Here is a 12,955-nt window from a genome sequence, read left to right as displayed (position 1 = left end):
GGATCAGCTCAAAATTGCACTGTTTTTTTAGCTGCTGTATTGCACTGCAAAAAAATTCGAGTCTGATTTGTAGTCCACTCCCACCTTGGGTCTCCTTCAGCATTATTGCTTCTAAGGTTCCTCTGTTCCACTGGTATTTGTGTTTCAGATTATCTTTTCCCAGATGAATCAGCTGCATTTTTCCAAGAGAAATCTCATTTTGTTATTTCCTACAAACGTTTCTAATCTCTCTCTATTTTAATTATTTTGAGCCCTTATCACCATAGTAGCTAAATATATTCCTCACTGGTATTTGCAATATCCTCCAATTTAGTGAATGTTATTAATATACTGTTTCTTTCCCATTCTATCCTACTAATGAAGTTGCTAAATAAGACCAGTCCTAACACAGAAATCTTTGGGAACCAAATGGCCAGAGGTGGTTCGTACAGTGTAGGCGTGTCTTCAGCCCGTGAAGGACCTATTGCCACACCCAGAGTCTCTTTTCAGGTCAGTTTTATTTTCTAAAGACAAGTAAAACACAAAACAGTTCCTCAGCCTATGCTGGGCTACAGCTCCCAGGGGATTTTCCCTTTGCTTATCTCAGTCCTTCCTGCTTCAGGCCCTTCTGCAGGATTATTTCTTGCTCTTTTAACTGACCACCACCTCCCTGGGCTTGCCCTTCTCCCCTAACTCCAAAAAGGTTCCCACTCCCTCCCCTCCCAGCAGACTCTCTGCTGATCTCCCACTTCCTTACTGACAACCTCTCTCTTTATAACCCCAGATGCTGCCCTGCCCTCTTAACTGGCAGCAGCACAGAAGCTAGCAAACAGAGCTGTAAACAGGGGGATTTCAGTGGGAGTTTGTAAGGGGAGTGTGTATTGTGGTGCTTGTTTGGGGTTTGTTTTTGCTGCGGGTGGTGGTGTTTTGGTGTGGTTTGTGTTTCCCAGATTAACAGGATTTAGGTGGGAAAGCTATGACAGATAAGAGGCAGCAGCGGGAGTGACTCATGTAGTGGATGACACAATGAGGATGACTGGATGTGGAAGCTGCTGTATGTACATGATCCTGGAGGGGGTATCTGGTAAGAGTTTTGTCTGCATGAAATGCCGTCTGATAGAGCTGATGGAGGAAAAGATCCGAGGATTGGAAATGTAGGTGGAAAGTCTGGTTGAGTTTAGAAGGGGGTTCGAGCAGATTATGGAGCAAAGGCATGAGATAGCTGAAGGGAAAAGCTTAGACTTGCAGATGGAAGCAGGACTGAGGAATTCTGAGGGGAGACTGCTGGGTGAGGAAAGTGGACAGTGGAAGCATGTGATTAAAAGAACCAGGCAGAGGAAAAGACGGGCTAGTGAAGGAGAAATAGAGCTCAAGAATAGGTTTTCAGAGTTGGAAAATGAAGAAGGGGCTCAGCAGGTGGTCACTGAAGGTGGAAGGGCAAGGAAGAAGAGAAGAGCGGCTAGTCCTATAGGAAAAGGGGAAGAGTCAATGGAGACTACACCAAATATGAGTCCCAGGAAGATACAGGATGGGTTGAAGAAGATTACAAGGGAGAATAGGAATAGAAAGAACTTTCACCCAGAGGGAACAGGGGATAGACTGGAGAATAGCACAGTCACCATGAAAAGGCAGGTCTACGTGATTGGGGACTCTTTACTGAGAAGAATAGACAGGCCTGTAACCAGAGCTGATCCAGAGAATAGAAGGATATGCTGTCTTCCAGGTGCTAAAATATGGGATGTAGACCTGAGGTTGAAAAGGATCCTAAAGGGAGCGGGAAAGAATCCCTTAATTATCCTTCATGTGGGAACAAATGATACCGGTAGATTCTCGCTGGAACGTTATCAAGGGAGACTATACTAGGCTGGGGAAGACGCTTAAGGAAATCAAGGCTCAGGTGATCTTTAGTGGGATTCTGCCTGTTCCTAGAGAAGGGCAACAAAGGTGTGACAAGATTATGACTATCAACAGATGGCTTAGGCAGTGGTGCTATAAGGAGGGCTTTGTGGATGTATGGCCACTGGGAGGCATTCATGGACAGAGGACAGTTCTCTCGGGATGGACTTCATCTGAGTAGGGAAGGAAATAGACTTCTAAGATGGAGGCTGGCACAACTGATTAAGAGAGCTTTAAACTAGGAATTTGGGGGAGATGGTTGGGAGATGTCCAGGTAATCTCCACACCGGATTTTAGCATTGAGAGGGAAGAAAACAAAGTAAGAAAGGATACAACCGTGGGTAGGAGAATGGACATAAGGAGGAAGGGCAGTGTGGATACCAGTCTAATAGGTCATACTGGCTGTAGAATGACCATGCCTAATCGGGTACAGAATGTGAGCGAGGCCAAACAGCGAAAATTAAGATGTTTGTACACCAATGCGAGGAGCCTCGGTAACAAAATGGAGGAACTAGAGCTACTGGTGCAGGAAGTGAAACCAGATATTATAGGGATAACAGAAACATGGTGGAATAGTCGTCATGACTGGACTACAGGTTTTGAAGGGTATGTGCTGTTTAGGAAAGACAGAAATAAAGGTAAAGGTGGTGGAGTAGCATTGTATATCAAGGATGAGGTAGAATGTAAAGAAATAAGAAGCGATGGAATGGATAAGACAGAGTCCGTCTGGGCAAAAATCACACTGGGGAAGAAAACTACTAGAGCCTCCCCTGGGATAGTGCTTGGGGTGTGCTATAGACCACTGGGATCTAATTTGGATATGGATAGAGCCCTCTTCAATGTTTTTAATGAAGTAAATACTAATGGAAACTGCGTGATCATGGGAGACTTTAACTTCCCAGATATAGACTGGAGGACGAGTGCTAGTAATAATAATAGGGCTCAGATTTTCCTAGATGCGATTGCTGATGGATTCCTTCATCAAGTAGTTGCTGAACCAACTAGAGGGGATGCCATTTTAGATTTGGTTTTGGTGAGTAGTGAGGATTTCATAGAAGAAATGGTTGTAGGGGACAATCTTGGTTCAAGTGATCATGAGCTAATTCAGTTCAAACTGAATGGAAGGATAAACAAAAATAAATCTGACTAGGGTTTTTGATTTCAAAAGGACTGACTTTCAAAAATTAAGGAAATTAATTGGGGAAGTGGATTGAACTGAAGAATTTATGGATCTAAAGGCAGAGGAGGCTTGGGATTACTTTAAGTCAAAGCTGCAGAAGCTATCGGAAGCCTGCATCCCAAGAAAGGGGAAAAAATTCATAGGTAGGAGTTGTAGACCAAGCTGGATGAGCAAGCATCTCAGAGAGGAGATTAAGAAAAAACAGAAAGCATACAGGGAGTGGAAGAAGGGAGGGATCAGCAAGGAAAGCTACCTTATTGAGGTCAGAACATGTAGGGATAAAGTGAGACAGGCTAAAAGTCAAGTAGAGTTGGACCTTGCAAAGGGAATTAAAACCAATAGTAAAAGGTTCGATAGCCATATAAATAAGAAGAAAACAAAGAAGGAAGAAGTGGGACTGCTAAACACTGAGGATGGAGTGAAGGTTAAGGATAATCTAGGCATGGCCCAATAGCTAAACAAATACTTTGCCTCAGGTCTTTAATAAGGCTAATGAGGATCTTGGGGATAATGGTAGCATGACAAATGGAAATGAGGATATGGAGGTAGATATTACAATATCTGAGGTAGAAGCGAAACTCGAATAGCTTAATGGGACTAAATTGGGGGGCCCAGATAATCTTCATCCAAGAATACTAAAGGAATTGGCACATGAAATTGCAAGCCCATTAGCAAGAATTTTTAATGAATCTGTAAACTCAGGGATTGTACTGTACAATTGGAGAATTGCTAACATAGTTCCTATTTTTAAGAAAGGAAAAAAAAGTGATCCGGGTAACTACAGGCCTGTTAGTTTGACATCTGTAGTATGCAAGGTCTTGGAAAAAATTTTGAAGGAGAAAGTAGTTAAGGACATTGAGGTCAATGGTAAATGGGACAAAATACAACATGGTTTTACAAAAGGTAGATCGTGCCAAACCAACCTGATCTCCTTCTTTGAGAAAGTAACAGATTTTTTAGACAAAGGAAACGCAGTGGATCTAATTTACCTAGATTTCAGTAAGGCGTTTGATACCGTGCCACATGGGGAATTATTAGTTAAATTGGATAAGATGGGGATCAATAGGAAAATTGAAAGGTGGATAAGGAATTGGTTAACAGGGAGACTACAACGGGTCATACTGAAAGGTGAACTGTCAGGCTGGAGGGTGGTTACCAGTGGAGTTCCTCAGGGATCAGTTTTGGGACCAATCTTATTTAATCTTTTTATTACTGACCTTGGCACAAAAAGTAGGAGTGTGCTAATAAAGTTTGCGGATGACACAAAGCTGGGAGGTATTGCCGATTTAGAGAGAGACCGGGATATCATACAGGAAGATCTGGATGACCTTGTAAACTGGAGTAATAGTAATAGGATGAAATTTAATAGTGAGAAGTGTAAGGTCATGCATTTAGGGATTAATAACAAGCATTTTAGTTATAAGCTGGGGACACATCAATTAGACGTAACGGAGGAGGAGAAGACCTTGGAGTATTGGTTGATCACAGGATGACTATAAGCTGCCAATATGACATGGCTGTGAAAAAAGCTAATGTGGTCTTGGGATGCATCAGGCGAGGTATTTCCAGTAGAGATAAGGAGGTTTTAGTACCATTATACAAGGTACTGGTGAGACCCCATCTGGAATACTGTGTGCAGTTCTGGTCTCCCATGTTTAAGAAGGATGAATTCAAACTGGAACAGGTACAGAGAAGGGCTACTAGGATGATCCGAGGAATGGAAAACCTGTCATGAAAAGAGACTCAAGGAGCTTGGCTTGTTTAGCCTAACCAAAAGAAGGTTGAGGGGAGATATGATTGCTCTCTGTAAATATCAGAGGGATAAATACTGGAGAGGGAGAGGAATTATTTAAGCTCAGTACCAATGTGGACACAAGAACAAATGGATATAAACTGGTCATCAGGAAGCTTAGACTTGAAATTAGATGAAGGTTTCTAACCATCAGAGTGAAGTTTTGGAATAGCCTTCCAAGGGAAGCAGTGGGGGCAAAAGACCTATCTGGCTTCAAGATTAAACTCGATAAGTTTATGGAGGAGATGGTATGATGGGATAACATGATTTTGGCAATTAATTGATCTTTAAATATTCATGGTAAATAGGCCCAATGGCCTTGATGGGATGTTAGATGGGGTGGGACCTGAGTTACTACAGAGAATTCTTTCCTGGGTATCTGGCTGGTGAATCTTGCCCATATGCTCAGGGTTCAGCTGATCGCCATATCTGGGGTCGGGAAGGAATTTTCCTCCAGGGCAGATTGGAAGAGGCCCTGGAGGTTTTTCGCCTTCCTCTGTAGCATGGGGCACGGGTCACTTGTTGGAGGATTCTCTGCTCCTTGGAGTCTTTAAACCATGGTTTGAGGACTTCAATAGCTCAGACATAGGTGAGAGGTTTATTGCAGGAGTGGGTGGGTGAGATTCTGTGGCCTGCGTTGTACAGGAGGTCAGACTAGATGATCATAATGGTCCCTTCTGACCTTAATATCTATGAATCTATGAACTGGCCACACTGGGAGCACCTGGACCTGCTTAAATTAAGCACCCATCCAACCTGTGACATGACTACTATTTTGTGTACAATCCTTCCTCCAGTTTTCCATTCATGTGTCAGTATTCCTAGGCACATCTCCATTAAACATTCCAAGTCAGTTTTCAGCTAAGCCAGAGAAGTACACAGTAGCAGATGGTACCTGTGTATCCCATAGATGCAGAGAAACTGCATATTACACATGTGGTGGTGACATCCATGTAATACTTTGCAAAGCCATGAGAATAAACTGTGAAACCATGCAATGACCTGCTTAACTCACTCACTGCCACTGATAAATAAGGCATACATCCCAGACTCATACCAATTAAACTTTTACATCATACTATTTTGTATTCTCTCACTATATATAGGAATCTCTAGCTGGTGTGGGTCTGATCCAGTATGGCAACTCCTGCATTCCTACACCAATGAGAATGCATAACTAACTGAAACAAGGACATAGTCTTATTGATGTAACCCTTGTGCTTTCATTACCTTCCTATCTGCCTTCACTTATTATCCATTGTCTATATTCAGATTGTAAATTCCTCAGGGCATTGACCAAGTCTTTTACACATTCTGTGAAGTGTCTTCAGCACACTTCAGGAGCTGTATTAATAATTTAATATTAATCTTAATTACTAATGATGATGAAGTCTTGGAATAAAAGCGGTCTCTTGCTACATAAAACCCTAAAGAGATAATGCTACAAGAAAAATGTACCAAAGTCATGCCATTTACTCTTTCGTCTTTGTAGGTATTTAAGGAATTGGTCCAAGTCACTCACCTGCTCCACAAGGAACAAGCTTTGCTTTGCCATTAGCGTGAGCTGTCTGAATTGCATGGCGGCTATGTTTAAACTGAAGATTTGACTGCAACATTTTCACCTCCTGAACATGGAAACCATCTGGTAAAAATGAGATGTGCTGACACCTACAGTAGATATAGAGAAATGCAAGTCACTGAAAGTCTGATCCTTCAACAGACTCCCAGGTACAACCCTGCAACCTCCACTTCATGAAACTGAAATGCTACGAAGTCAGAACAGATACAAGGAAATACTTTACCAAGCAACTTTTGTTTGATCTGTGGAACTCTGTGCCTCATGACATTGAAAAACCAAATAGCTTAGTAAAGCCTTATCTATACCAATTTCATTTGAAGAGAGATCTAATTATATTGGTGCAAACACCTAATGTAGACAACTTAAGGTAAATCAAATAAGCAAGAGTTAAAAAGTTTAAATATGCACAATTTGCATCAGTTAGCTATCCTTGGAGACTAGGCATCCACCACTTACGTTGACAGACTATTCCACAATCTAATACAAACAACTTCCTTGTTAGGAGCCGTATCACATATCCCCAGAATAAAACCAGGAGTAATGTAATTAAATTAAGAAAAGGACAAATCATATTCCTTATTTTAAACATCTCTTATGTTGTAAGGTACAGAGCGAGTGAGGAAAGGTCTCCACCAGATTCCATGACTCATTCATCGTGCATTTTGTAACTAAAATTATTTTCCTGGACTGTCTGGCATACACAGACTGGAACACAGTACCAGAAGATGCACATACTATGTATCTAAGATTGTAAGCAAAAACTGTAGTACATTATATTATTCCTGAGGGAATTCCATGCCAAAAAAAAAATTAAAAAATTCTGCACACAATATTTTAAAATTCTGCAAATGTTGTCAATAAATAAATGTAGAGGCTCCCACATAAAATGTGATCATCTAAGACCGTATCAGAATGCCGCTGCACAAAAAGGCAAAATTAAGGTAGCATGGCCAACCTTAATTTTCGCATTTCCGAACTTTTGAGAGCTTAATGGTCTTAATGTATTTTTTTAATGAAATTTCCTAGAGTTTGTAAAAAGAAAACTGAAGAAACAGAAATTTTATCGTATAGAATCATACTGATCCCTGCATGGGCAATCATCAGATTCTGAACTCAGGACATTTAAATCCACCGCACAGACCTCTGCCAGTTAAATTAAAGGAGTAACTGATAGCAGTAGTATATTGTTATCCTCTATGTTTTAAAAGGAAAATTGATATATCTAAATTTGGCCCTCCCTGGTTTTGCTGGAGAGCCACGGTGGAGGCTCAAGTATGTATCATGTGCTCTGACAGCTTAACTGAAGGGAAGCTGGATAGGTTTTGAACCAAACAAAAACCCTAAATGTTCAATGGTCTTAAGATTTTAAAAGGTATTAACAAAAACATCTTAAACAGTTTTAAACAGTCTAACTAAAAATCTTTCCCTCTCAGCTGCAGCACTGTCATGTGTGACACAATGTCACTGGATCTACAGTCACCAGCGAATCTTCCTGGGTAGACAAGTCCTGAATTTCAAATGTAAAAAGCAAGTAGGAAAAAAACCAACTTTATTTTGATAAAATTCTTGCAGGCCCTTCTCTGTACCTCATAAAAAAAAAAAAGTGCAAACCCAATATCAATCTCAGTAGGTCCCCTTTAAGAAGGGGCCAAAGCGACAGATTTGAGAGTACTGGGAGCAATATCAGAAGAAAAGGAACCATTCTTGTGATTGCCATAATGTGAAAAGGAAGTGAGGGGGGAGAGAGAGCAGGGATCGAAGAGAAAAGGAGGTTATTTTCTTGAAGGACTGCATGATGATAGGGGGATTAGGAGTAGATCAAAGGATTAAGAACAGCAAGAGTTAGAAACCCGAGAAGTGTTTCCTGGAGACCACCAAATTCTTATTATTGATTCACCAGGAGCAGTCACCTTCCCTCTAAGCCACACATGGCTGCTTTATCACTTTGATCTCTCTGCTGATTGTCTGACTGAGCACTGCAAACTTTCTAATGCTCATGCTCATGCTCTCCATGACTCAGTCTTGGTACACTCTTCCTGGTCTTCTATGGGTCATGTACCTTTCAATAACTGCTCTCTGCATGACTTCTTGGCTATATGGGCATTTCCCCACTACAACTGCTGAGAGATACACCGGGTGCTGTAGGAAATGCATCAAGAGGGCTCCTTGACAGCCCAGTACATTCCAGCGAGCTAGTTTATCACTGCAGGACATGGAGCAGGTCCTGTCTCCACGGCCTGGCTTCACTCGTAGTAACCCAACATGATGATATTCTACCCCAGGTCTCCGAGCATCATCCCTCTCTCCCAGCACACACTTTGCTCCAGTTCTATAAACATCCATCACTTTGGCTCCTATTAGTCCAGTCTCCTTAGCACACGTTAAGGAGTGTCCATCTGTAATAAATTCAGAGCAGCTGGGATCTGTGTCTTGTACGTTTTGTTGATTGCCAGGAACATACTGAGCAGCTATTCTTTCAGTGACCTCACATGTAGAATCACTGATGACAGTTTTCATTCTCTTGATCACATGATCACTTGCAGTTTCCTCTGTTTTCCTTTTATTTTCTGGACCCACAGGATCATGGTTGCCACTGCACTCGGCTGAATGCCTTCTTGGATCTTTTCTACTAACCAGCTCACAAGGCTGGTCCTCTGGTTTGGTCATTGGAATAATGGAGGCATCCCCACCTAGAAGAAAGAAAGTTACATTAGCACTGGCCTGGAAAGAGATTTCTGTTTGTCCTTGCCATTTAATGCAGACCCCTTCATAGATAGGGCAACCACCATGCGTTTTTAAAGATTTGAACTAAAAAAAATGTATCTGAAGTACCAGGGAGAATAAGCTCTTCAAATGACACTGTACTGTACTTTAGTTAGACTTGAATGAGAATTCAGACATGGTTTACATTTAATTCAAGGAGCCCTCACACGCCTCCAGCAATGGACTTCATGCCTATCCTGAAGGAACCAACTCTGTTTCACAAGGTAAGAACTAAATTCAGGTTCCATATGTGTTCAGTCAGTGGGTACTTTCACTGTTCCATTAATTCACATGCAAAAAACTTTCTTAACCTGAAGTAAAGATTGCAGATGCTCACTATTGCCCTGTGCTTCTTGTACTCTTCCACAATGGGAGATTTTCAATTCCCAAAACTCAACTGTCGACCAACCAGAAAATGAGGATTACAGTCCCCTTACAAGAAGATTAACGTTCCAAGAAACAAAACACAAAGGTTGGAAAGAATTGGGACAAAGCTTTTGAAAATCTAACCCTAAAACTAACTACTCTAAGAAGTTAGCTGAAGTAATGAAAAAAGAGTTTCCTATGACACCAATGATGAAAATATAACTTTCTTACTGAGCAATCTAGAACTCTGGAAAGGAAAGAGGAACAGGTAGAGTCATTTGTGGCAAGGACATGGCTAGAATCAACTACCATGTTTGAAAAGAGGGGAACAGATGGAATTGTGAGCTGTTTGGGTGTTTATTTGATAGAATATAGAAATTTCTGGAAGGTGGGCAGGACAGCTGATAAGATGACTATATTTAACTAAGTAGCTCATCGTATTTTTTTTTTTTTTAAGTCTTCACAAGATTCAGTCCACTAGGTGGTTATTTCTTATTCTAAGTGTAGAAATGTGAAAGCTACCAATCAATATGGCAAACGAGTGATTAGCAATCAGTGATTAACATCAGCATTTATCTGATTCAGTATGCTTGAAGTTGAAGTGACAGGAAGCAAGTGACTGAAGTAATGAAAACATGAATTCTACAATAAAATATTAGTATCAAGGGTTAAATATCAAAAGAGAAAAGGTGTACTCATCTCAGAAGCGTAGACAATCCATTTTTGTCCATGTATTTCAAGATCAAATGTGCCATTGAATAAGACTGTCTAATTAAGCAGAAGCACAGAACAGTTATGAGTATGCCACTGCCATCCTCGAAACGTAGCCATGATGATAATTTAAGGTCTCTGGTTCTAGGCTTTCCATCAACTCTTCAACATCAGTTTCTGTTAGTTTGGCACTCAAATAGTAAAGTTCAGTCAGAATTATTAAACTGAAACAACGGAAAGACCAAGATTTAAATTCAAATTCAGTAAGAAAGTTGCAACTCTCTTTTTTATGCTAACAATATCACCTTCAGTGTAGCACAAAACACGCCATAAAAAAGAAAGAAATAAAGCATTGTGCCCTGGATAGTCTCCTCCAGACAGATTTAAACTCGCATGTACACTAATAGAGGTTGTAAATGAAGAAACAGAGGAAAAATTAAATGTCAATTCCCACAGGAATCAAGATAAATACTTAATGCTAGATGACTTGTCAAGCATGAGAAATGATATGATGTGTGTACACATCTATATAGGGGAAACTGCATTCCTGCTTAATGCTAATGATCTTATATCTGAATCCCACCACCCTTGCAAAACACTGTGTCCAAGTTGCTGAAAATACCACCCAAAAATGCAGTGAAAAGAATGACAAGGAGATCTTCGCCATTTCCTTAGAAGAAACTAAAATGGAAAAGATTAGAAAAATTCTCAGCTTTGATCATCTCATACGTCTGGCACATGAGTGTTCAGCAACTATTTAAACCATATGGAGAAAGCAGTTACATCAGTGGCATGATTAGTTGATTAAAAAATTATGACTGACACACCCCAATTTTGCAATGATACATGCTAGAACTCTCAGGAAGATTGTGTGTTTCCATTTGCTTCCAGCTACCATGAGAATGTTGCAATTTGCACTGAACAGAGCAGAGACAGATCAAAACAATAACATTCAATTACAAAAATAAATGAAGGAGTTATTGGAGAGTCTTGACAGATTGCAGACTGATGACAGTATTGTTGCAGTCTCAGTGGAAATCTGACTTGATCTAATTTACAAAGAAATGGAACCACACAAGGACAAAATAAAATAAAATAATAATAAATAATAATAATGAAAAACTCCCATGAGGAGTGATAGAACCTTTCTACTGCTTAGCTAAAATGACTGATCCCAAATACAAAGTTCAGGGTTGAGCCTAGTGTGACACTGTACGGGATATGGAAACACTGATAATATTATCATCAATGTTATAAAATTGCAATGAATTGTGCCAGATATGCCGTGTAAGGCGTCAGTAAAAATGTTATGATTTGCCAAGTATGATAATCTTATTTATATATTTTTACACCTTTGTATTGTGTTATAAATATGTATGGTACATCTGTATTTCCAAACTTGTGCTGTGTTTCTGGGTGACACCCCAGATAGATTGGCATCAGCACCACCTAGCCAAGGATGGGCAAACTACGGCCCGCGGGCCACATCCAGCCCTTCAGACATTTTAATCCGGCCCTCGAGCTCCCGCTGCAAAGCGGGGTTGGGGGCTTGCCCCACTCTGCGTGTGCTGTGGCTCCCAGAAGCAGCGGCATATCTCCCCTTCAGCTCCTATGTGTAAGGGCAGCCAGGGGGCTCCACATGCTGCCCCTCCCCCAAGCGCCACCCCCACAGCTCCCACTGGGGTGGCTCATGTGTCCTTGCCTGGAGTCAGCAAGTTAGTGATAGGTGTGTGAGTACTGGCTGTGTTTTAAAGCACTCAATCAGTGTTGTGTGTGTTGCAAACAATACTGCTTCTTTAAACTGTTGCATTTAAACTTCACAGAGATGACCTTCGGAGCCCAGCTTCCCTCTGTTATTGGCGGCAGAATGGCTGTACAGAATTAGAAAGCGGCCAAGAAGAACTAAGGAGGACTTTCTGTGTGAGGTTATGATGTACTCTGCTGCCGAAAAACAGGAATTGAAGGAGTGGCGGGACAGTGAGAAGAGGGACTGAAAGGAGAACACAGCATGCCAGAAAGAAGCCACAGAGCGGCTCTTAAATGTTATTGAGTGCCAAGAAGACATGCTCCAGGCAATACTAGTTCTTCAAACTGAGCAGCTATGCACCCACCCTCCCCTGCAGCTGCTGTCACAAAATTCTTTCCCATGCGCCCCACAGACACTGCCAACACACTCTTATCAACCTCCTGGCTCCAGTCTCTACCAGCAGCATTCCACTCCTTCCTCCTCACAGTCCAGCACTGTGGACTCCCACTACCCACACCCATCCCTCTGCAGTTTGGCCCTGCTGAAGTACAGTACCCACTGCACTGTACTCCAGAAGAGAAGGCTGGATATGATCCCTGGACATACACAAATCTTTAGCCATCCTGGGACCCCTCCCTCCTCCTGGGACCTTCCCCTTCCCCTTCCCCCATCCCCATCCCTGCTGACATCTTTTTTCATTTGGACTCTCTCCTCTGGTTGTTGTCTTTTAATAAAAGAATTGTGTAGGTTTTAAAGCAATCTTTTATTCTATTAACTGAAAGCAAAACGAGCTCTGCAAAGCAACATACAATTATGTTAAACCCCCTTATTGCATCATGTGCACCAATCACCTCCTAGCATTACAAGCACTGCAATCCCAAGCATAGCAGCAAATATTAGTGGCTTTCAGCTTCAAATTGCTTCCTCAAGGCATCCCTGATC

At 41.4% G+C, this 12,955-nt stretch overlaps 1 protein-coding gene across 4 annotated transcripts in view; it reads right to left on the bottom strand.

Moving 5' to 3' along the window:
- Nucleotides 1-12,955, bottom strand: part of ADAT1 (adenosine deaminase tRNA specific 1) — a 62,906-nt gene that overhangs the window by 20,953 nt on the left and 28,998 nt on the right. For all 4 annotated transcript variants that reach the window (XM_074969035.1, XM_074969034.1, XM_074969036.1 and 1 more), the window contains 2 exons: nt 8,486-9,116; nt 6,370-6,515 (listed from right to left, as the gene is read on the bottom strand). In XM_074969035.1, the coding sequence (XP_074825136.1) occupies nt 6,370-6,515; nt 8,486-9,116 (777 nt within the window). The remainder of the gene's footprint in view (nt 1-6,369; nt 6,516-8,485; nt 9,117-12,955) is intronic.

The sequence above is a fragment of the Natator depressus genome, chromosome 12 (assembly GCF_965152275.1).
Source record: "Natator depressus isolate rNatDep1 chromosome 12, rNatDep2.hap1, whole genome shotgun sequence".
Taxonomy (NCBI): domain Eukaryota; kingdom Metazoa; phylum Chordata; order Testudines; family Cheloniidae; genus Natator; species Natator depressus.
This window is presented reverse-complemented; position numbering and strand designations above follow the sequence as displayed.